A 25,846-nucleotide genomic window follows, 5' to 3' on the forward strand; every position below is an offset into this window, starting at 1 on the left:
CGAGAGTTTTCTAAACAAACGCAAACATGGAGCGAACGTTCGCTTCTCTTCCCCGGGTTGCTAAGCGGACGTCAAACCCTACGCGTTCGCTTCTCTTCGGGTTGCTAATGGGACGTCAAAGGCTGCGCGTTCGCTTCTCTCCCGAATGGGGGGGGGGGGGGCTAATCGGATGTCAAACGCTGCGTGTTCGCTTCTCTTCCGGGGGGGTGTTAATGCAGTGCTTCTCAATTATTTTCTGTTACGCCCCCCCCTAGCAAGAAGAAAAGTATTCGCGCCCCCCCTTCCCCATCGTGACTATCCTAACTTGTCTTGTAAGTCGTAAAATGTTGCACTGTCTCAAACGTCACAGAAGTAACAATGAGAGCGCCACTGCCCCCTGCTGTGAAGATTCGCAATTACACTTTATTCTAGTACTGCCAAAAAAAAAGCCTGTTCCCCAGGGTCACACGCGCCCCCCCAGGAATAGCACCGCGCCCCCCAAGGCGCTTAGGATAGAGCCGAGGTGTCGGTCCGTTAACCTAGATCTGTGACGGGCTTTGTTGACGTTCATGTGGCTGAACGTCTTCTCACACACGTTGGTCGAGCCAAATTGTCCAATCTTTTTTAACATTCGGCACTCAGTGTCCACCTTTCTTTTCTTCGGGCCACTCATTTTAATGCAATGATTCGAGGGGAAGGTTTGTGGGTGGCATTAGCGCAGTGCTTCTCAAATAGTGGGGCGCGCCCCCCAAGGGGGGCGCGCCCCACTATTTGAGAAGCACTGTGTTAATGGGACGTTAAACGCTTTGTGTGCCGGGCTCCATCTAGTGTGGAAACTGAGAAGCTGAGCTCAAGCTTCTTGTGCGGGCCATATTCAATTATGTTTTCAGAATTTGCTGCGGGCCAATAAAAACTGAACCGTTAGTTTGGACACCCCTAATTTAGAGCAAAGAACTGTGTAGTCTGCCTGATGCCATTGCCTTTGGTCTTTTCTGTTCCACATGTAGAGTTATGTAGCTTGTTAAGTCAACCATAATATCGGATCGGTATCGGGTATCGACCGATACGCAAAGTCACGGCATCGGTATCGGTATCGAAACTGAAAAAGTCGGATCGGTGCATCTCTAATTGAGAGCGTCCTCTCCAGCTGTATTGCTGTTTGGGGTGGTAGCTGCGCTGACTACAACTTGAAGGCCCTGCAGCGCATAGTGAACACGGCTGGTAAGTTATTGGTGCTTCACTCCCCTCCTTGAAGGACATTTACACCTCCCATCTCACCCGCAAGGCGACCGCGATTGTGAGTGATGTGAGTCACCCCGCTCACTCTTTGTTCGATCTTCTGCCCTCTGGGAAGAGGTACAGGAGCCTGCGCTCCCACACCACCAGACTCACCAACAGCTTCATACTCCAGGCTGTTAGGATCCTGAACTCTCTCCACCTTTCTGCGTAGCGTCCTGTACTTTTGCGCTATGCTTACTGTTTGCTGTATGCACACTTGCTCCATTTTGCTCCTCTAATTTATTGTGTTATTCGTTTATTTATTATTTATTCATCACTCTTTTTATTTATTGTTTGTGCCTTCTTGTTTTTATTTTGTCGTTTGCTTGTATGTCTGTCGTGTACTATGTCTCGTCACCGTGGGATAGTGGAAACGTAATTTCGGTTTCTTTGTGTGTCTTGGCATGTGAAGAGATTGACAATAAAGCTGACTTTGACTTTTGACTTTGATATTTCATAAATCTGACCTGCAGGCGCTGAAGTGATGGAAACTATTATTCATAAGAACAGTGTCGTATTTAATAAGAATCACTGATAGTAGTTTTTTGGTGAAATATTTTTTTAATGCTGTTGATAAATGGATTGGATTTCAAAAAGCTTCTTTTGAATATCCATGCTTTACTACCTACTAAAAGTACAAACCTTTTATGCAATGACCTTTACATGTCATTTCTATTACTTCACACAAACACTACATCCATCTGCTCCTGGTTCGGCCCCCCCGATCAAAATTTAGAACCAAATTCGGCCCGCCAGTCAAAAAGTTTGCCCACCCCTGGTCTAGAACGTTCAGTAGTAATCCAGAGCATTGATCAAAACGTAAACTATAATCAAGTACTGAACATTTTTAGATGACTTTGGCAGTGTCCGTGATTTAGAAAATCATCAGGCTGTCATCGTCTTGGCGATTGATTTGACCCACATGCAGGAAACCAACTCAGAAGTTCAGAATGAGTGATGAATGTTTATTGGAGGAGATGCGGTGGAGGCTGAGCGAGAGGACCTGAGCCAGGAGCAAAGAGCGGGAGCAGCAACCGCGGAGCGTGTGGAGTTCAGCCAGACGGGGTGGATCTTGGCGGTGAGCCGTGGAGGTAATCGGAGGATCAGGAGAACGTGGCGTCGATGAGCAAGAGGGTATCGAGGAGCTAGAGGCACAACCGTGGAGGTGATCGCAACAGGTAGGACACTCAGGCAACGAGCGGTTGACAGCGTGCTCCTTAAGAGCCCTCCTCTAACAATGAGCCGCACCTGGGCCCTCTGCCACTCTGCCACTTTGCTCACGGTTGCTCCCTGTCAAAAAAGGAGGTACACCCTGTTAGAGTGGTTTTGACTCTAACTTATTTTGCAAGAACCACTCGGAGACAAGTTAGTCGTTTTAGACACCTGCAGGCGGAGAGTTCACTCGTCGCTGTGCTTACAGCGATGGTCGAATGAAGTCTGATTCTCGCTTCCCACAAGAGCATCTTTATTAAGAGAAAAAGGGTGGGGGTGATAGTAGACTGAATAGACAAGTTAAAAAGCCCTTGACCTCTAGATTAGCAGAGCAGGGGATGTTTTACGACATTGTGTAGGATGGAACAAGCTAGGTTATTTATTACTGGTTACATACATTCCAACATAATCATAGATCAAGATAGTTTGGAAAACCCTGACACACCCTGACACAGGCATGCATTAAACAGTTCCTTAAGGGTCATTAAGCTATTCAGGCAATATATCAAAAAACATTTGTTATTTCAAAGTGCACAGAAATACATATCAGATCATAAAGTTATAAAAATCTTTGTCATCACCTATCAAATGTCCAGTTAGGTCTTCTTTATTATTTGGTGTGTAGGTATAATTACCGTAAATTTCCATGTATAAAACGCCCCCGTGCATAATACGCACCCTAATAATGGCATGTCGATGCTGGGAAAAAACCTGTACCCATGTATAGTACGCACCCAAATTCTGACTCTTCCTTAAGTCCGTAAACGTAAAATTATTTCAGAAAAAAGATCATCTTTGAGAACAACAGCAGAGAAGAAAGGAACAAGGCAAAGTGTTGTGAAATAAAATATTACCTGTAATACGCATTTTGTTATTTGCTGATTGAAACTGCTAATTAAACTGTGAATTGAAACTAATAGGTAGAGAACTGAACTCTCGCTCTTTATATAGCTGACGTGTCTTGCGCATCCGTTCTGCGCATACTGTCATGGCGGCCTCCGTATGATATCCGGTCTGCGATGGAGATTAAAAAACAAACAATATTTGACAATAACACACCATCAAGGATTGCACCATCGCATCAAACGATGTGTCGTCAATTATGAATTTTACTGACTAAGTGTGTTGGGCAGGATGGCTGAATGTGATGCGCGATTGACAACAAACAAGAAGAAAGGTGATTTCAAGTTTTATTTCGAGGGAGATTTTCTTCAAAAATTCTTGTACCCATGCATAATGCGCACCCCAGATTTTAGGACAATAAATTAGTTAAATTTTGCGCATTATGCATGGAAAATCATGGCATATGCTTAAACTGTTTCTTCTATTGATTTAATATGTGAATATACTTGTCTGCTTATGTACTTTATTCAATGAGGTTTGAGCATATCTGTTTTTGTAGCTAGGCAGGACTTTTTGTATTTCGAAGCCATTACTTCACTATCACATTGTGCATAATTATTGGGCAGCTTGTATTCCTCGGGCAAAATAGGGCAAAAAAGAGATTTAACTGACTCTGAAAGGTCAAAGATTGTAAATGGATGCAGCACTCTTGAACTTGATATTGGGGCGTGACCATAGATGTACAGTGTACATCCATCCATCTTCTGTACTGCTTGTCCCCACGGGGATCGCGGGCATACAGGACCTTATCCCAGCATTCATGGGGCACTAGGTGCCGGACACCCTGAACCATTCATCAGGCAGCAGGCGGCGAACACCCTGAACCGGTCGCCAGTCAATCGCAGAGCACACAGAGACAAACAACTATCTGTACCCGGACTCATAGGCAATTTGGAGTGCTCAATAAGCCCACCATGCATGTTTTTTAAGATGTGGGAAAACTCACACAGGCACGGGGAGAACACGCAAACTCCACACAGGGAGTTGGAATCGAATCCACACCCTCTGGATATTGAGGCGGACATGCTAACCAGTGCACTACCATGCCACCTCAATACAATAGAATACTTCTTTATTTGTATAGCGCTTTCACAACTTGATGCTTGTTCTATAAAAACAAAGTAAAGCAGACTCTTCACTTGTTTGTACTGTATGGGTTGTAGGAGAAACTGCATTTAAGTACAGTCTTAATATCTGCGTATTAATACTATGTGTGAAGGATGTATGTATACGACATCATAAGTGATGCCTTTATCAGTTATGAATATGTATACTACAGTATAGTGTGCAACACGAAAATGAGCTTTTAAAGATCTGTACAACAAATGTACTGAAGCAAAATTCAATTGGAAGGAAGACTGCAGATACTAATTTTAATGCTACTGTCACGGATCGGAATGGAGCAGGGCGACCAAATGCAGCTTGGACCAGGGTTTATTGGAGAACTCAAAAACAGACTATAAGAAGCTCGACTCGGGACAAAACTAACTCGACAAAAACACAAGATAAAGACAGGAACGACGACGACAGACGAGACGAGAACAATCCGACCAGGGTGTGACACGCAGACAGGACTTAGTATATACGCGACAGGTAACTAGAGGCAGGTGACTGCCACTATGGATAGATTGAGAGTAGACACAGGAAGGGAGGGGCGAGCACAGACACTGATAGTACCCCTCTTACAAGGGACGGCTTCCGACATCCCAAAAAAACAAAACCCCGACGCGGCGAGCGGAGGGGCGGGGGGGAAGCGCACCAATCCAAACGACCTCACTGGCCTATGGCAAAGTCCTAACTGTGCTCGGCGGCAATTCTGGGGACATGAACTGCAATCGGCGGCTACTCGGGGGACACGAACCGCAATTGGCGGCTACTCGGGGGACACTAACCGCAATCGGCGGCTACTCAGGGGACACGAACCGCAATCGGCGGCTACTCGGGGGACACGGACCGCAATCGGCGGCTACTCGGGGGACACGAACCACAATCGGCAGCAACTCTGGAACACGAACCGCAATCGGCGGCAACTCTGGAACACAAACCGCAATCGGTGGCAACTCTGGAACACAAACCGCAATCGGCGGCAACTCTGGAAGTCCGTACCGCAATTGGCGGCAACTCTGGAAGTCCGTACCGCAATCGGCGGCAACTCTGGAAGTCCGTGCCGCAATCGGCGGCAACTCTTGAAGTCCTTACCACAATCGGCGGCATTCGGAAGGCGGGGCTGTGCGCAGCGGCAAGAGCCATCACGCGCCACAGCAGCGGGAGTGGGGCCAGGGACGATCGCGGGTCCGGCGCAGCTGGCTTGAAATCTGGTGACGGTCGCGTGTCCGGCGACACTGGGGTAGGGCCCGATGGTTGACCGCGAGTCCTGATGGCGCCGGAAGGAACTCCGATGGCGGCCGCGGGTCCGGCGTCGCGGATGCGAAGTCCGATGGCGGCCGCGGAGCCCATGGCGCTGGAACAAGCTCGGACGACGGACGTGGATCGGGCGTCGCAGCGGGAGCTGATGGAGGAAGGTCCAAGCGCTGGTTGCTGAAGTGGTCGAATTGTTCTGTCATGGAAGGAATGGAGCAGGGTGACCAAATGCAGCTTGGACCAGGGTTTATTGGAGAACTCAAAGACAGACTATAAGAAGCTCGACTAGGGCAAAGACTAACTGAACAAAAAGACAAGATAAAGACAAGATAAAGACAGGAACAACGACGAAAGATAAAGACAGGAACAACGACGAAAGACGAGACGAGAGGCGAGAAAAATCCGACCAGGGTGTGTGACGCAGACAGGATTTATAGACGCGACAGGTAACGAGAAGCAGATGACTGTGATTAAAAGTACATAGATTGAGAGTGGACACAGGAAGGGAGGGACGAGCACAGACACTGACAGCTGCAAATCTAGACCTACTTAGAGATGATTACGAAAAAAGCTGAGAACCTCAATTTAGGTGACTCTGTTACTCAACACGGTGGAATAATGAGAGATTACAGACGAAGTCCAGTTCAATTTTATATTTAAAACAATAAATAATAATAATAATGTGAGGGGCGGCTCGGTGGCGCACTGGCTAGCACGTCCGCCTCACAGTAAGGAGGGTGCTGGTTCGATTCCACCTCCGGCCCTCCCTGTGTGGGGTTTGCATGTTCTCCCCGTGTCTGCGTGGGTTTTCTCTGGGCACTCCGGTTTCCTCCCACATCCTCAAAAACATGCTTGGTAGGCCGATTGAGGACTCCAAATTGCCCCTAGGTGTGAGTGCGTGTGCAGATGGTTGTTTGTTTCTGTGTGCCCTGCGATTGGCTGGCAACCAGTTCAGGGTGTCCCCCGCCTACTGCCCGATGGCAGCTGGGATAGGCTCCGGCAAGCCCGCGACCCCCGTGGGGATAAAGCGGTACAGAAAATGGATGGATGGATAATGTGAGGAGGGACTGAACACAGTGAGAAGAGCTTCGCGGAACGCCTGTGAGGTAGAGCAACAAGGCATCCGTCGTTCCCGCTCAGAGATGGCCCATTTTTTTGCTTTTCCGGTCAGGTATGATATCATAAAGGCCACCTTCGAGATTTCTGTAGGGTGCCGCTGTACTCCAATACTCCAGTCCTACACCAATGGACAAAGTTACATTATACACTGTCCTCCTTATATCCTTACACTACATATAAGGAGCTTTCAAAGCCACCCCCCTACCCCACACTGGACTTTCTGACCCTATCACTGTTATGCTAATGCCCGCATACAGACAAAGAGTGAAAGCATCCGGGCCGGTTCGCAAGCGGGTCAGTGTGGCCTGAGGGAGCCTCTGATGCTCTTCGAGACTGCTTTGACACAACGGACTGGGAAATGTTTAAGCAGGCAGCCCCTTACAACAATCAGACAGACATACAGGAGTATACAGACTCTGTAACCTCTTACATCACAAAGTGCATTGATTATGTGACCCACACAAAATACATCATCACTCGGGCTAACTGGAAGCCATGGCTGACAGGGGCTGTCCTCAGGCTGCTGAGGGCCAGAGACAAAGCCTACAGAGCTGGGGATGAAGCTGGCATGAGAACAGCGAGGGCCAACCTGTCCCGTAGCCTCAAGGATGCGAAAAAAGCATTCACTTGCAAGATTACCGCCCACTTCAAAGACAGCAGGAACGCACGAAGCCTATGGCAAGGCATTTAGACCATCACGGACTACAAGCCTACGGTGCAGAGCGTTGAGGGCAACATCCCTCTGCTCAACGATCTGAACCACTTCTATCCTCGCTTCAACGCTCAGAACAGCACTTGCCCGCTGAAGACCCCTCCCCCTCCACACGAGCACCCCCTGTGCCTCTGCCGATTGTTGTTGACTTCCGGAAGGTCACACCCAATACCTGCCACTGATCATAGACGGTGCTGTGGTGGAGAGATTGAGCAGCACCAGATTCCTGGGGGTGCACATCAGTGAAGACCTCTCCTGGACCACCAACACTGCATCACTGGCGAAGAACACTCAGCGCCACCTGTACTTCCTGCAGAAACTCAGGCGAGCAAGTGCTCCACCAGCCATCATGACCACATTCTACCGTGGCACCATTGAGAGCGTCCTCTCCAGATGTATCGCTGTGTGGGGTGGAAACTGCACCGAATACAGTATGAAGGCTCTGCAGCGCATAGTGAACACAGCTGGTGCTTCACTCCCCTCCCTGTAGGACATTTACACCTCCCATCTCACCCGCAAGGCGACCACGATTGTGAGTGATGTGAGTCACCCCGCTCGCACTTTGTTTGATCTACTGCCCTCTGGGAAGAAGTAGAGAGGCCTGCGCTCCCGCACCACCAGACTCACCAAGGGATCTGACCGGTGCAAACTGTGTGAAGGATGAGGATGGCAACATCGTGACAGACAAGAGAGGAGTGAAGGAAGTGTGGTGAAGGTACATGGAGAAGCTGCTGAATGTGGAGAATGACAGGGATGGAGAGGTGGGATGCGACGAAGTGGAGGGTGAATGTTGCCCGATCACGCGAACAGAAAAGAAGAAAGCCATGAAGACCATGAAGGATGGAAAAGCAGCTGGACCATCTGAAGTGGTGGCAGAGATGCGAAAGGCAGCGGGAGACGTCGGTGTGCAGTGGATGACTGACCTGTGTAACATTGTCATCGCTGAGGGGCACATTCCGGAGGACTGGACAAAAAGCGTCCTGGTGCCTCTATTCAAAGGGAAGGGGGACCCACTCGCATGCGGGTGATACAGGTCAATAAAGCTGCTAGATGCAATGAAGCTGTTAGAGAGGGTGTTGGAAAGGAGGGTGAGGTCACGGGTAGAGGTGGACGAGATGCAGTATGGCTTCATGCCTGGTAAAGGTACAACAGACGCAATTTTTGTCACCCAACAGATGCAAGAGAAACACCGGGAGAAGAGGAAGAGGTTGTACTTCGCTTTTGTTGACCTGGAAAAAGCGTTCGACAGGGTGCCAAGGGAGGTGGTGAGGTGGGCCCGTAGGAAGTCGGGCGTGGAAGAGGGACTGGTTAAGTCTGTGATGGCTCTCTACTGCAGAGCATGCACAGCTATTAGAACAGGAGTTGGCGACAGTAATGGGTTTGAAGTAAGGGTAGGGGTGCACCAGGGATCAGTGCTCAGCCCATTACTGTTTGCTATCGTGATGGATGTGGTATCGAGGGAAGTGAGGGGTAGACTATTATGGGAGCTGCTCTACGCGGATGACATGGTATTGATGGTTCACAGTCGAGACCTAGCTAGGAAGCTAGTGGCCTGGAAGACATGCCTGGAAGTGAAAGGAATGAAGGTGAATGCGGCAAAATCAAAGGTCATGGTCGGTGGTGCTGTCCTGGGAGTGATACTGCAGTCAGGAGCATGGCCATGTGGAGTTTGCAGGAAGGGAGTGCAAGCTAACTCAATCCTTAGACTTAGACTTAGACAAACTTTATTGTCATTTTGTCTGCAAAGGGTGCATACAAAACGAAATTCTGTTGCATACAGCTTACAACAATGCAGTGATATTGCGGTTGAATAAAAACAACATACTATATAAAAAAATATAAACTAAAATAAAATAAGTATAAAGTGGAGCAGTGATAAATATGTAATAGTGCAAGGAAACAAAAGAGTATTTAAAAAGTGTGCAGAGAAATGCTAAACCAGGTTGCATACTTTTAAATTTACATGGATTATAAAAGTTCAGCAAAGTTGGCAGTGCAAGATAGTTGTTCGTAGTGTCATAATGTTCAGTTCTGTGTATGTGTGATGCAGAGTCCAGTTTAGAGTTCAACAGTTCAAATGTTCAACAGTCTGATGACAGCAGGGAAAAAGCTGTTGCAGAACCTGGTGGACCTGCAGCGGATGCTGCGAAACCTCTTCCCAGAGGGCAGCAGGGAGAACAGTCCGTGGTGGAGGTGTGATGGGTCACTGATGATGTTACGGGCTCGGGACACGCAGCGCTGAGATGAAATGTGGGGAAGAGGAGCCCCAATGATCCTCTCTGTTGTCCTCACCACTCTCCTCACATTCTTCCAATTGGAGGCGCTGCAGCCTCCACACCACACAGAGAGACAGCTTGTCAGAATGATCTCTATGGTGCTTCTGTAGAACGTCCTCATGATGGGTGGGGGCAGATGGGCTCTCCTCATCCTCCGCAGGAAGTACAAGCGCTTCTGTGCCCTCTTGACCAGTGCCGTGGTGTTCACAGTCCAGGTGAGGTCGTCTGTGATGTGGACCCCCAGGAATTTGGTGCTGCTGATCACCTCCACAGCTGAGCTGTTGATGATCAGTGGAGCGTGGTGAGGCTGGTTTTTCCTGAAGTCGACGATGATCTCCTTTGTCTTCTCCACATTCAGGATCAGGCTGTTGTCTCTGCACCAGCCCACCAACTGCTCCACCTCCTCTCTGTAGTCCAGGTCGTTGTTGTCTCTGATGAGGCCCACCACCGTTGTTGTCGTCTGCAAACTTCACGATGTGATTGGTGGTGAACCTGGGGACGCAGTCGTGTGTCATCAGGGTGAACAGCAGGGGGCTCAGGACGCAGCCCTGAGGGGAGCCTGTGCTGAGGGTGATGACATCGGAGGTGTTCTGTCCGACCCGGACTGACTGAGGTCTGTTGGTGAGGAAGTCTAGCAGCCAGTTGCAAAGGGGGGATGCTGAAGCCCAGGTGTTCCAGTTTTCCTACCAGATGCCGTGGGATGATGGTGTTAAACGCTGAACTGAAGTCCAGGAACAGCATCCGCACATGGGTGTTCTTCTCCTCCAGGTGAGCCAGGCTCAGGTGAAAAGCGGAGGAGATGGCATCCTCAGTGGAGCGGTTCTTCCGGTAGGCAAACTGGAACAGGTCGAATGTTGGGGGGAGTCTGGGGACGATGTGTTCTTTAAGCAGCCTTTCGAAGCACTTCATCATGATGGGAGTCAGTGCAACAGGCCGGTAGTCATTAAATGAGGTGATTTGAGGTTTCTTCGGCACCGGAATGATGGAGGCAGTCTTGAAGCATGCTGGCACTGTGGCTTGGCCCAGCGAGGTGTTAAAAATGTCTGTGATGACACCGACAAGCTGACCTGCACATTCCCTGAACATCCGCCCAGGTATGTTGTCGGTGCAAGGGTTGTCAGAGATGGGTACACCGGAGATGCAGCGGAGTAAAAGGCAGCCTACTAGCTGCAAGTGAGACCTTCCAATGCAAGCGGTGCAGGGGAGAAGTCGCCCAAGCAGACCCAGCTGAGCAAGAGGGTCTCGTAGTAGATGGGGAGATGTACGAGGTGGTGGACAGCTTCTGCTACCTTGGAGACATGCTTAACACTGATGGGGGGGTGGCCCTAGCAGTGACCACAAGGGTGAGAAGCGGGTGGAAGAAATTCAGGGAACTCATGCCCTTCTTAACATCTCAGGCCCCATCCCTGAAGATGAGAGGCCAAGTGTGATAGTGGGAACGTAATTCCGATCTCTTTGTGTGTCTTGACGTGAAGAAATTGACAATAAAGCAGACTTTTACTTTGACTTTAATTCCAGCCAACATGTACCGATGGACTGAATCCTGGAGGAAGCACGCGGCAATTGGACAAGAGGCTCAGACTCAGAGTTGAAAACTGCCGTGTGTGCGAGGGAGGTCACAATGCGTAAGGACATTACCAACAAAAATTCAACATAGGTGGGTTGGCCGAGTGGTCCAGTGTGCTAGCTTAAGGCTCCAATCTTGGTGAGTTCAAGTCCTGCCACTTCTGCATTAATTCAGGTCCTTTATTCTTGCCCAACTGCTGTCAGTGCAGCCATAAAGTATCAGGACCCTTCAAAAGTCTTTGCGAAATATCATTCTTTGCCTTTCATTCTAACCTGGAGTACCCATTCAATAGGTGACTACACTGTATTTGGAATGAGAATGGTGAGAGAAGGCGCATGTATGCCCTGTGAACTGGATGCATTGAGGATGGGTCAACTTCCATGCAGCACAGCCAACGTGGGGAAAATATTATCCCACAACATTTCGTCTCAAAAGTATGACCTGATAAAGGGTTTCCAAACGCCACAAGTTCCGAATAGCAGAGGACAGTTTCGATCCATCAGACCTTTGGGTTATGGGCCCAGCACGCTCCTGCTGCGCCACTCTGCTGCTCAGCACTAGTTATTCATGATGTCATCTAATCGGCAAACGAGCATTCGGTTCCAACAAATGGATTCTGATTGTCACTCATATCGTTTCGCCTCAGTTGTGTTCAGGCTTCATTACATTATGAACAAAGCTCAGTAGGGCAGCACTAACCTGGATGCTGGTGGACAAACAATTTATCCTCCAATTTCACGCTTTAAATAAAAATTTTTTTTAACAAAATTATGCGGGTGTGCAATTACATGTCACTCGTTTGTGTATGTTCTTCTGTGTGGGTTTTAGTTTGTAAAGACTTTTAGCTTGTATTTTTTTATTCTAGCAGATAAAAGCTTTCCAAACACCACAAGTTTCAAATAACAGAGGATGATTTCCATCCATCGACCTCTGGGTTATGGGCCCAGCACGCTTCCGCTGCGCCACTCTGATGCTCAGCACTAGTCTTTCATGATGTCCTCTAATCGTCAAACGAGCATTTGGTTCCAATTGGCAACTGGATTCTGATTGTCACTCATATTGTTTCGCCTCAGTTGTGTTCAGGCTTCATTACATTATGAACAAAGCTCAGTAGGGCAGCACTAACCTGGATGCTGGTGGACAAACAATTTATCCTCCAATTTCACGCTTTAAATAAAAAAATTTTTGAACAAAACTATGGGTGTGTGCAATTACATGTCACTCGTTTGTGTATGTTCTTCTGTGTGGGTTTTAGTTTGTAAAGACTTTAAGCTTGTATTTTTTTATTCTAGCAGATAAAAGCTTTCCAAACACCACAAGTTTCAAATAGCAGAGGATGATTTCGATCCATCGACCTCTGGGTTATGGGCCCAGCACTCTTCCGCTGCGCCACTCTGCTGCTCAACATTAGGCTTTCAAGATGTCCTCTAATCGTCAAACGAGCATTTGGTTCCAATTGGCAACTGGATTCTGATTGTCACTCATATTGTTTCGCCTCAGTTGTGTTCAGGCTTCATTACATTATGAACAAAGCTCAGTAGGGCAGCACTAACCTGGATGCTGGTGGACAAACAATTTATCCTCCAATTTCACGCTTTAAATATTTTTTTTTTTAACAAAACTATGGGGGCGTGTCACTCGTTTGTGTATGTTCTTCTGTGTGGGTTTTAGTTTGTAAAGACTTTTAGCTTGTATTTTTGTATTGTTTTATTTTAGCAGATGAAAGCTTTCCAAACACCACAAGTTTCAAACAGCAGAGAATGGTTTCGATCCATCGACCTCTGGGTTATGGGCCCAGCACGCTTCCGCTGCGCCACTCTGCTGCTCAGCACAAGTCATTCATGATGTCCTCTAATCGGCAAACAAGCATTCGGTTCCAACTCGCAACCGGATTCTGATTGTCACTCATATTGTTTCGCCTCAGTTGTGTTCAGGCTTCATTACATTATGAACAAAGCTCAGTAGGGCAGCACTAACTTGGATGCTGGTGGAGAAACAATTTATCCTCCAATTTCATACTTTAAATAGAATCATTTTTTAACAAAACTATGGGGGTGTGCAGTTACATGTCACTTGTTTGTGTATGTTTTTTTGTGTTTTTTAGTTTGTAAAGACTTTTAGCTTGTATTCTTTTATTCTTTTATTTTAGCAGATGCACTGATCGGTTGGCACTTTTAAATTTCGTTGCACGTGGCAATATCTATTCTAATTGTCAACTAAATTCAATGTAGAAAACGTAGGTGATCGGTAGTATGGCAGAGCGGTCTGGAGTTTGAGACCCCTGGTCTACACTGTTTGTACTATGTGTCCTCTCTGCATCCATTGCAGCCTGGTCATCCTGGAAGAGGGACCCTCCCATCTGTGGTCTCTTCTCAAGGTTTCTCATTTACCCTAGCTAGAGTTTTGAGTTTTTCCTTGCCCTCTTGGGAGTTTAAGATCAGGGGATGTTTGAGAATATTTGCCATTTTTCACATGTCCTGAGTGTTGTTAGTCACCTAAATGTTGAACAGAGGCTGCGATGTACCGAAGTCAAATTCCTTGTTTGGCACGCTCAAACATGGCGAATAAAAAACTCTTGAATCTTGAATAACGACGATGTTGACGTCAGGGCGCACGCGCGGCGTGTTGACAAAGGACGAGGAATTTGATTGATGGATTTAATGATTTGGAGTGACACAGATGGTTTGATAATATTATTGCTTATATGATAGTTATTTGATGGATAATTTATATATCGTTATATGGGCCTGTGGAATATTTTGAATTGCAAGCGCCGACACCAGCGCGCACCCATTGTTGACATAAAGGACGATCGATGGATTTAATGAATTGGAGTGACACAGATGGTTTTATAAACGTGTTATTTATGTAATAGTTATTTGAATAACTCTGAATGTTACGTCAGGCCCGTTCTCAGCACTTCGTTTCTGTTTATGTCACGTTAGCTTACCTATCGTTTAGCCTGTTGTTGCTCGTCCATGTCTGTTCTTGGTGTTGGGTTTTCCATCCATCCATCCATTTTCTGAACCGCTTAGTCCCCACGGGGGTCGCGGGAGTGCTGGAGCCTATCCCAGCCGTCATCGGGCAGTAGGCAGGGGACACTCTGAACCGGTTGCCAGCCGATCGCAGGGCACACGGAGACAAACAACCATTCGCACTCGCACTCACACCTAGGGACAATTTGAAGTCTTCAATCGGCCTACCAAGCATGTTTTTGGGATGTGGGAGGAAACCGGAGTGCCCGGACAAAACCCACGCGGGCATGCAAACTCCACACAGGGAGGGCCGGAGGTGGAATCGAACCCGCACCCTTATAACTGCGAGGCGGACGTGCTACCCAGTGTGCCACCGAGCCGCCTGGTGTTGGATTTTGTCGAATAAATTTCCCCCAAAATGCGACTTATACTCCGGAGCGACTTATACGTATATGTTTTTGTTCACGTTATTGTGCATTTTATGGCTAATGCAACCTACTACATTCCGAGCGACTTTTAATCCGAAAAATACGGTAACAGGCTACGTCCTTCAATGCCGAATACTAATTCGAATACCAATACCACGAGTCCGGTGGGCGTGTCTAGCAATGTCAAGTGCATTGCAGTAGTACGTTTACCTTGCGCAGCCCCCAAATAATTTTTCCAAAGGTAATTCGTAAACCAAAGACGTGCCTCCTACCTCACTTGGATATTTGTACGTGTTCAAGTTTACAGGACTACATTCCTCCTTTTTGACCTTCATACCTGCGATGCACATATCAAAAGCCTGTTTTTGTCACAGAGAGTGAAACTAGATATTTAAAATTAATTGGACCATACAAATAGCTTCACCCAAGAGAATCCAGTTAAGCCTTCTTGGCGTCAGCATATCAGCATTCGCATGTCAGATGATAGTTTTGTTTCCGTTTTTGAGAAGCCTGTTATTTATTTAAGATTACTTCCTTGTGGTGAGTCTATTCTGAATTTCTGTTTCCCCATTTCACCACACAATAAATCAGGTATGTCAGCAATAAAGAGTATAAAGTGTAAAATAGTTCCGTTTTTTAGATGCTCCTTGATTTTCTAAAGTATACCTATACCGTAAGGCAGCAGGCCCAGACAAGGTTGCCACTGTCATACCTGTGCCGAAGAAAACTGCCCCATCCTGCTTCAATGACTACCGCTCCGTGGCACTGACACCCATCATCATGAAGTGCTTTGAGCAGCTTGTCATGACACACATCAGATCCATTCTCGCCCCCCACCCTTGACCCCTTCCAGTTTGCATACCGAGCCAAACGGTCTGATCTGATGTGATCTGCTCTGTCCTCCACTCAGCCCTCACCCAACAGGAAAAAAGAGACTCGTATGTGAGATTGCTGTTTGTGGACTTCAGTTCTGCTTTTAACACCATTGTACCACAACGACTCATCTGCAAACTCGACAAACTGGGACTCAGTACCTACCTCTGCAACTGGCTACTGGACTTCCTCTGTCAGAGGCCTCAAGTAGTACGTGTTGGCGACAGTATCTCAAGCAGCATCACGCTGACCACGGGGGCCCCCCAAGGCTGCGTGCTCAGTCCGCTGCTCTTCACCCTGCTGACACATGACTGCACTGCAATCTACAGCAACAACCGCGTCGTGAAATTTGGTGATGACACAACTCTGGTGGGTCTCAGCACCAAGGGCAGCGAGACTCAATACAGGTTGAAGGTCGACCTTCTGACCACGTGGTGCAGGGACAACAACCTCCTGCTGAACGCCGTCAAGACCAAGGAGGTTGTTGTTGACTTCCGGAAGGGTCACACCCATCACCTGCCACTGACCATAGACGGTGCTGTGGTGGAGAGAGTGAGCAGCACCAGATTCCTGGGGGTGCACATCAGTGAAGACCTCTCCTGGACCACCAACACTGCATCACTGGCGAAGAAAGCTCAGCGCCGCCTGTACTTCCTACGGAAACTCAGGCGAGCAAGTGCTCCACCAGCCATCATGACCACATTCTATCGAAGCACCATTGAGAGCGTCCTCTCCAGCTGTGTCGCTGTGTGTGGTGGAAGCTGCACCGAATACAACAGGAAGGCCCTGCAGCACATAGTGAACACAGCTGGTAGGATTATCGGTGCATCACTCCCCTCCGTGAAGGACATTTACACCTCCCATCTAACCCGCAAGGCGACCACGATTGTGAGTGATGCGAGTCACCCCCCTCACACTTTGTTTGATCCTGAACTCTCTCCCCCCTCGGCTACATGACGTCCTGGCCTTTTGGGCCACGATGGCTGCCTTGCACTACTCCACTTGCACTACTCCTCCTGTACTTTTGCGCTATTATACTGACTGTCTGCTAAATGCACAATTGCACCATTTCCACCAAGTTGCTCTTATTTATTCATTGCTCTTATGTATTCATTATTTGTGCCTTCTCATTTTTACTTTTTGTATTGTTTACTTGAATGTGTAATATGTCTTGTCACCGTGGGATAGTAGGAAACGTAATTTCGATCTCTTTGTATGTCTTGACATGTGAAGAAATTAACAATAAAGCAGACTTTGACTTTGACTTTGAAAAAAAAAAAAATAGTACACTGTGTGCAGAATTACTAGGCAAGTGCACATTTTGACCGTATGGTCATTTTTATGCATATTTTCCAACTCCATGCTGTATAAGCTTGAATGCGTACTCAATACAAGCATATCAAGTAATGTGTATTTGTGTTATGAGGGATGGTGAGGCCTCAGCAGATCAACACACTATATTTGGGAAGTGCGCTATCCGCGCCTCACGGCAAAAGCCATAGCCAATCACCTGTTATCCAATTTACTCACTGCGTGCTCGTTTTATTTCTTCAGTTTTAGGAAAAGGCTAAGATCCGTCCGTCTGTCCGTCTTCTTCCGCTTATCCGGGGTCGGGTCGCGGGGGCAGCAGCTTTAGGAGGGACTCCCAGACTTCCCTCTCCCCAGCCACTTCATCCAGCTCATCCCGGGGGATCCCAAGGGGGAACCGAAGGCGTTCCCAGGCCAGCTGAGAGACATCCCCGGAGTCTCCTACCGGTGGGACATGCCCGGAACACCTCCCCAGGGAGGCGTCCAGGAGGCATCCTGATGAGATGCCTGAGCCACCTCATCTGGCTCCTCTCAACGTGGAGGAGTAGCGACTCTACTCCGAGTCTCTCCCGGATGACCGAGCTTCTCACCCTATCTCTAAGGGAGAGCCTGGACATCCTGCGGACAAAACTCGTTTTGCCGCTTGTATCTGGGATCTCGTTCTTTCGGTCACGACCCATAGTTCGTGACCATAGGTGAGGGTAGGAGCGTAAATCGACCACTAAATTGAGAGCTTTGCCTTTTGGCTCAGCTCTCTCTTTACCACGACGGACCAGTACAGAGTCCGCATTAAAGCCGACACTGCACCGATCCGCCTGTCGATTTCGCGCTCCATCCTCCCCTCACTCGTGAACAAGACCCCAAGATACCTGAACTCCTCCACTTGGGGCAAGATCTCATCCCCGATCCGGAGAGCGCATTCCACCCTTTTCCGACCATGGACTCGGATTTGGAGGTGCTGAACCTCATCCCGACCGCTTCACACTCGGCTGCGAACCGCTTCAGTGAGAGCTGGAGATCACGGCCTGAAGAAGCGAACAGCACCACGCCGTCTGCAAAAAGCAGAGACGTGATGCTGAGGCCCCCAAACTGGACCCCTTCAATGCCTCGGCTGCGCCTAGAAATTCTGTCCATCAAAATTATGAACAGAATCGGTGACAAAGGGCAGCCTTGGTGAGTCACTGTCCCCGATGTCCACGCAATGTTGTAGAGGCGTGTCAGCCATGACAGCGCCACAACATCCAGAGCCTTTAAGAACTCCGAGTGGATCTCATCCACCCCCGGGGCCTTGCCACCGAGGAGATTTTTAACTACCTCAGTGACTTCGACCCCAGAGATTGGAGAGTCCGCCTCAGAGTCTCCAGGCCCTGCTTCCACAATGGAAGGCGTGAAGGTGGAATTGAGGAGGTCTTCGAAGTAATCTCCCCACCGACTCACGACGTCCCGAGTCGAGGTCAGCAGCACACCATCCCCACTGTAAACAGTGTTGACGTTGCACTGCTTCCCCCTCCTGAGACGCCGGATGGTGGACCAGAATTTCCTGGAAGCCGTCTGGAAGTCATTCTCCATGGTTTCGCCAAATTCCTCCCACGCCCGGGTTTTTGCCTCAGCAACCGCCGAAGCCGCGTTCCGCTTGGACAGCCGGTATCTGTCAGCTGCCTCCGGAGTCCCGCAGGCCAAAAGGCCCAATAGGACTCCTTCTTCAGCTTGATGGCATCCCTTACCGCCGGTGTCCACCAGCGGGTTCGGGGATTGCCGCCACGACAGGCAACAACGACCTTATGGCCACAGCTCCAGTCGGCCGCCTCAACAATGGAGGCGCGGGACATGGTCCACTCGGACTCAATGTCCTCCGCCTCCCCCGGGACGTGGGAAAAGCTCTGCCGGAGGTGGGAGTTGAAGCTCTTCCTGACAGGGGATTTTGCCAGACGTTCCCAGCAGACCCTCACAGAGCATTTGGGTCTGCCAGGTCGGACCGGCATCTTCCCTCACCATCGGAGCCAACCCACCACCAGGTGGTGATCAGTTGACAGCTCCGCCCCTCTCTTCGCCCGAGTGTCCAAAACATGGGGCCGCAAATCCGATGACACAACTACAAAGTCGATCATCGAACTGCGGCCTAGGGTGTCCTGGTGCCAAGTGCACACATGGACACCCTTATGTTTGAACATGGTGTTCATTATAGAAAATCCGTGTCGAGCACAGAAGTCCAATAATAGAACACCGCTCGGGTTCAGATCGGGGGGGCCGTTCCTCCCAATCATGCCCTTCCAGGTCTCACTGTCATTGCCCACGTGAGCATTGAAGTCACCCAGTAGAACAATGGAGTCCCCAGAAGAAGCGCTCTCTATCACTTCCTCCAGGGACCCCAAGAACGGTGGGTACTCTGAGCTGCTGTTTGGTGCATAGACACAAACAACAGTCAGGACCCGTCCCCCCACCCAAAGGCGGAGGGAGGCTACCCTCTCATTCACCGGGGTGAACGCCAATGTGCAGGCGCCCAGCTGGGGGGCAATAAGTATACCCACACCTGCTCAACGCCTCTCACCGTGGGCAACTCCAGAGTGGAAGAGAGTCCAGCCCCTCTCGAGAGGGCTAGTACCGGAACCCAAACTGTCTATGTCTAGTCGGAACTTTTCTGCCTCACACACCAGTTCGGGCTCCTTTCCAGCCAGAGAGGTGACATTCCATGTCCCAAGAGCCAGCTTCTGCAGCAGGTGATCGGACCGCCAAGGTCCCTGCCTTTGGCCGCCGCCCAACTCACAATGCACCTGACCTCTTTGGCCCCTACCACAGGTGATGAGCCCATGGAAAGGGGGACCCACATTTCCTTTTCGGCCTGTGCCCGGCCAGGCCCCATGGGCGAAGGCCCGGCCACCAGACGCTCGCCTTCGATCCCCACCTCCAGGCCTGGCTCCAGAGGGGGACCCCGGTGACCCACGTCCGGGCGAGGGAAATCTGAGTCCATATATGTTTTTCTTCATCAGGGGGTTTTTGAACCATGACTGGCCCCTCACCTAGGACCCTTTTGCCATGGGTGACCCTACCAGCGGCATGAAGCCCCAGACAACATGGGCTCCTAGGATCATTGGGACACGCAAACCCCTCCACCACGGGAAGGTGACGACTCACGGAGGGCAAAGGCTAAGATACCAAAACAAAATTTAGACTTACACAGGTTGGTTGAGTGCAATCACAATTCTTGCTGAAAGCTCTGTTTTCAGGAAAGTACAATACAGCGCTGGGCCTTTTGTGCGACCATGCTAAAGAGCAGAAAGTCTCCATTCAGAAAAGGCAACGTTCAAGGTTCTTTGGTCAGCTTATATTCAGTTGCACATGCCAGTGTGGGCCGAGTTTGATGGGTGATGAGTCGCAGGAGAGTTTGATTCCATGGGAGTGGGTGCTGGTTCGGTGAGAGCTGGTTCCTCTGGGGGTGGGTGCTGATTATGGGCGATTCGGTGTGTATGGGGGCTGTTGTTTTCCATCCCGTCTTTCAGCCTTGGTGATCACCTTTGGCTGGGTTCTTGGTTGTTTTCCTCCTGCCGCTCTTCCTCTGCCACTTCTACTGGTTTTATCTCCAAGTGTCCTTCCTGTAAACCATTCTTGCACATACATCCACTTCGCCCACTATCGCACACCGCCCATTTATCATTCTTTCAATTTTGTCATTTTGTACGGAATTATGTGAAATTTGGCTGTGACATCATCAATTTGTTAATGTTCCCTGACTATGCAAAGTTCTTACTCACCACTTACCATGCATTTGTTTGTTTGTTCTTTTGACACTATCTTTTGACACATATCTTTTCATTGTAAGGCAAAACATTTTCCTCTGTCCAGAACGTTCAGTAGTAATCCAAAGCTGGCGTCTAGCATTAATCAAAACATAAGATATAATCAAGTACTGAACATTTTTAGACGACTTTGGCAGTGTCCGTGATTTAGAAAATCATCAGGCATGCATTAAACCAGGGGTGTCAAACTCATTTTTTTCACGGGCCGCATTGTAGTCAGCTTCTTTCGGAGGGCCATTATGACTGTCAACCCAAATAAATGTATGAGCACCTCAGATTATATACAGTAAAAGCTACAAAACAAACTGACAAATAACTCATTTTCAAATCAGACGAGTAAAAACTGGTCAAATATTTAAAGAAAGATATATTGTTAAAAGTGTAGACAATTTGCAATTCTAGTAATGACACGAATTTGATGCACAATTTGTCTTCGCGGGCCTCATAAAATGATGTGGCGGGCCATATCTGGCCCCGGGGCCTTGTGTTTGACACCTGTGCATAAAACAGTTCCTTAAGGGTCATTAAGCTATTCTAGTTATGTCTTCTTTATTGATTTGGTGTGTAGGTATAATTATATGCTTAAAATGTTTGTTTTATTGATTTAATATGTGAATATACTTGTCTGTTTATGTACTTTATTCACTGAGGTTTGAGCATATCTGTTTTTGTAGCTAGGCAGGACTTTTTGCATTTCGACCCCATTTCTTCACTATCACATTGTGCATAATTATTGGGCAGCTAGTACTCCTCGGGCAAAATGGGGCAAAAACGAGATTTAACTGGCTCTGAAAGGTCAAACATTGACGTGCTAACCAGTGCACTACTATGCCACCTCAATACAATGGAATACTATACTAATTTTTCCAGTAGGGGCGCACGCCCACAGGAAAAAAAATCGAACATCACCCACGCCGTTCGCTGATCGCTAAAACAACATCCGGGTCAGGGAGGCAAACGGTGAATGGATAACATCGCGCACATAGAATAGCGCAAGCACATTCGCGCAAGACCGAAAGAAAAAAACGGCATGAAAATGAAAAACCGAAAAAGCTAGATTTTTTTCAACCGGGGTGCAGGGAGTCCGAACCGGGGCGCCGCCCCGGCTCGCCCCGGCTTGGCTACGCCTCTGCTTCTTTATTTATATAGCGCTTTCACAACTTGATGCTTGTTCTATAAAAACAAAGGAAAGCAGACTCTTCACTTGTTTGTACTGTATGGGTTCTAGGAGAAACTGCATTTAAGTGCAATTTTTATATCATATTAATACATTAATATGTGTGAAGGATGTATACATACTACATCATAAGTAATGCCTTTTGCTTTGCAATTACATTTACCAATTATAGTACCAAGTATAGTGTGCAACACGAAAATGAGCTTTGTTTGTTTTAAAGATCTGTACAACAAATGTACTGAAGCAAAATTCAATTGAAAGGAAGACTCCAGATATTAATTTTAATGCTACAAATCTAGACCTACTTAGAGATGATTACGAGAAAAAGTTGAGAACTTCAATTTGGGTGACTCTTTGGTGGAATAATGACAGATTACAGGCAAAATCCAGTTCAATTTTATATTTCAGACAATAAATAATTTATCATGCTCCATAACGTTCATACAGTACTTCACTGATATGCAGCTCTATTTGTTTAAATATATTTTCACTGAGCACATTTCCTTGTAGCTATAAATTGTCCACAAAGGATTGGACCTAACCTAAAAAATGTAACCTTGTATGCTGGTTCACTGAAACCGGTTTTAGCCCTTTGTTATTAACCATACTGGACAAACCTGTGAATTTGTTTTCTTATGGTCTATGGCAGGTCTGGTCTTGTGTGTATAAATAGACCACAATTCTGGGGCAAGCTAGGAGTTTGGAACACCATGATGGCTTCGACATCAGTGCTCTTGCTGCAGCTGCTCCTGGTCTCATTGGTGTCTGGATCACACTACTTTGGAGGACTCAGCATCTACCGAGGCGGAATAAACTCCGATGGAACATTTACAGTGAGTGATTGAATATAATTATGTGATCATCAAGAATTATGGTATTTTCCCAAGGGATGAGACATATTTGTCAGACACATTTATCGTTGTGGTATTGAGTGTGTATTTTTAATTATTGTATTTTCTCAATCCCACAAACATATCCTTTGTACTCTAAATGCTTATATTGGTGAATTTTGTCATATCACTTGACCTTATACTTTATTTCATCTTCAAATGCAACGGCAATGACAAACACTTGATGACCGAGTTGGCTCATGAATAGCGAAAATCTGCGTAGAATTGACGTGCGCTGGAATGCATTGGAAAAAAATGCGAGAAAAATGAGAGAAAACAACACTCCCCCCACACACACACAAAAACATTTTGAAAATATTGAAAAATCAATCAATAAAAAATGAAACACGCAAATCTGGAGTATGCGAGGGTCGACTGTATTTTTAAACTCTGTCATAAAACAGATTTTGTCAAACATGAAAACACTATCCCTTATAAAGACCCTTTTTCACAGGTCAACTTTAGCTTGAAGGGAACCTTTGATGGGTGTTACCACTCTCTAAGCATGCATTGTTATTCCAATAACTGTGGATACGAGGTCAGTCGGCACAGAGTCGTACTTGACAACAGCACCAATTCACCCCAACATAACAGACAATGGTGTGAAACAGAGACATTAATCACAAGACGTGTCCCATCAAACAAACCTTTCTCCATGCGGTAAGATTTTTCTTTATTGTGGTTATTTAAAATCTGCAAACATTGTCTTACATACAGTAATTCCAGTACTCGCTCATATTGCATTATGCAATGCATATTTAGTAGAATATCAATATTTCAGGAGTTCTGTTTCCAAATCTCCCAGGTCAGCAAGCTGTTGCTGGATTCCATCAAGGAACCACATCAATAATTGGAGACTACTGACCACTGTGGATTTGGGGACTAGAGGTGACACAGGAAAGCCAAACAATTCACCAGTGACTGGCATGCTACCTTTTGTTCGGTAAAATCAAAGGAGCAAAACACTCCAATTATGGAATATAAGGAAGGAACTGTTGTTTTGGTGTAAAATAAATGCCATGATTGCGAGAGTTGCATTACGGTTCCTGATTATCAATGAAAAGCTACATTAATAAAATTGCAATATAGTTTACATTTGCAGACCTGTGAAATGTAATATGATGGATTATTTCATTTGTTTTCTGAAGAGTCCCTCAAAACTGCCCGAGGGCCTACAAGCTAATGGCCTTTGATGCGGATGGTGACAGAGTACGATGCAGATATGGAAAAGTTGCGAATGTAGAATGCGGCTCATGCAGTCAACCTGTAGGATTTTCCTTGGATCAGGTTTGTTGAAAGTCTGATTATAGCATGGAATTAAAATGTCCTTGTTTACTTGAAATTTATAAATTGTTTTCAAAATCCACCAGGACTCTTGCACATTGTACTACAAGAGCGCCTTAAATGATTCCAGAGTTAATGGATTTGAGTTGGTGGTGGAGGACTTTCCACGACTGCCCATCACACTGTCCTACAGTGATGGCTCCCATTCCTCCAGGTCTCCACTGATGGCCAGGAAAAAGAGGCAAGTCAATCCATATGTCGGGAACTGGCAAACTTGGAGTTCTCCAACTGCATACCCTTGGTCAAGTTGGCCTACAATAACCCCGGCCCCAGGGTGGCAAAGCCAAACTACGACTACTTCTACACCTACTTCTGCACCTTCTACAATGTTTTTGGTCACGCCAGCACCGCCCACCTGGTCAGGGTGGAAACCTACAACAAGACACCCATCGTGGCGACATCAAACAGGACCTGGTCAACCTCATACAGTAGCCGTTGCAATCCCATGGGTGTGGTATAATTCCACACAGAATTTTGGAGCCACCACAAGACAACCAGTAACCCAAACTCCATCTCTCAGCAAACTACCCTTTCAATTCTCATTACTGGGTGAGCATGGTCTTATTGTACTAAGAAAATATATGACCATGGTATAGTGAATCACTTGACTACGTGATAATTTTATTGTGTTCCAGCTGTGGCAACGAACAATTTAACAGGCCTATTCTATAGAAAAAGAATGCAACACTAACCAGAATGTCAGGTACTCTGCCTCACAACATTAAAATCAATTTCTGATTTTCAGTGGACCCCTCTATTCCTTCCTGTCAAGAGGGACATTACATACCAAAGCTTGTATATCCAACACCCCAAAATGGACAACGTATTTATGCAGAGGTCAATAAAGAAGTGGAGATCAGAGTCAAGGCACAAGCTAGATATGCACAGTAAGTAAAGAGCAATTGTTATGGTGGAAAAAAGCAACAACAAAAAAGGCAGGTAAGAGAAAAAAAAGAGAAAATTTAAACCAAAAGTGAACAAAGAAATGCCAGAAACAGACTCGTCAGAGACAAAAGGCAACGACACACGACTGGATAACGACCCAGAGTGTACAAAATTGGGAACGAAAAGGGAACAAGAATACTCCAGATTACATGAAATAAAACTAAAGCAATCACACACAAACATAATACAAAAGGTCAACAACAACCCAAACCATGCCAGTGTCATTATTCAAGCAGGTTCAGTCATTGACAGACATACGGACACCGTATCAGCCACACCAGTAGAACAAAAGCATTGAGTAGAGACCACCAATGGGAATTTCTCCAGCATTGATTAACAATGCCTTTTTTTAATGATCCAGGATACATGACATCATTATGAGTGGGCCAATGAATAGCAATAAGCACAGAACTACACGCGGCGAGTTTGTCATAAGGTGGACACCCAAGCCCGGTGATGAGGGTGGACATTACCCGCTCTGCTTTGCTGTTGAATCTGTCCAATCAAGGTCAGTCTTTGTTTGAAAGTTTTTCTTTAGAATTAGCAGTAATATGTTATAGCAACACATAAAAGCTGTGGCATGGTTTTTACCTTCTGGACCCGGATCTGACATTAATGCATTAAAAGTAAATGACTTTTTATTTTGTCATTGTTTTGTTTATTATTTTACTCATCATAATACTGATTTCACCAATTCTATGCAGG

The 25,846-nt window shown here is 47.1% G+C and overlaps 2 protein-coding genes across 3 annotated transcripts in view; one reads left to right on the forward strand and one right to left on the reverse strand.

The window, feature by feature from the left end:
- Window positions 1-1,541: 1,541 nt before the first annotated feature.
- The window catches only part of LOC133153224 (uncharacterized), a 33,161-nt gene continuing 8,856 nt past the window's right edge, over window positions 1,542-25,846 (reverse strand). The window contains exons 2-4 of one of the 2 annotated variants that reach the window (XM_061277380.1): window positions 5,572-5,929; window positions 2,641-2,720; window positions 1,542-2,547 (exon numbers count right to left, since the gene is read on the reverse strand). In XM_061277380.1, the coding sequence (XP_061133364.1) occupies window positions 2,535-2,547; window positions 2,641-2,720; window positions 5,572-5,829 (351 nt within the window). In that variant the 5' untranslated portion in view covers window positions 5,830-5,929 and the 3' untranslated portion in view covers window positions 1,542-2,534. Of the gene's footprint in view, window positions 2,548-2,640; window positions 2,721-3,645; window positions 5,930-25,846 lie in introns of those variants that run through there. The other variant, XM_061277379.1, reaches the window with a different exon arrangement.
- Window positions 22,635-25,846, forward strand: part of LOC133153218 (uncharacterized) — a 6,497-nt gene continuing 3,285 nt past the window's right edge. The window contains exons 1-8 of the mRNA XM_061277361.1: window positions 22,635-22,795; window positions 23,307-23,512; window positions 23,658-23,795; window positions 24,001-24,139; window positions 24,223-24,745; window positions 24,942-25,083; window positions 25,503-25,649; window position 25,846. The exon at window position 25,846 is cut by the window's right edge and continues 64 nt beyond it. Coding sequence (XP_061133345.1) covers window positions 22,673-22,795; window positions 23,307-23,512; window positions 23,658-23,795; window positions 24,001-24,139; window positions 24,223-24,745; window positions 24,942-25,083; window positions 25,503-25,649; window position 25,846 — 1,419 coding nt within the window. The 5' untranslated portion in view covers window positions 22,635-22,672. The remainder of the gene's footprint in view (window positions 22,796-23,306; window positions 23,513-23,657; window positions 23,796-24,000; window positions 24,140-24,222; window positions 24,746-24,941; window positions 25,084-25,502; window positions 25,650-25,845) is intronic.

This window comes from Syngnathus typhle, linkage group LG4 (assembly GCF_033458585.1).
Source record: "Syngnathus typhle isolate RoL2023-S1 ecotype Sweden linkage group LG4, RoL_Styp_1.0, whole genome shotgun sequence".
NCBI classification, from domain to species: Eukaryota; Metazoa; Chordata; class Actinopteri; order Syngnathiformes; family Syngnathidae; genus Syngnathus; species Syngnathus typhle.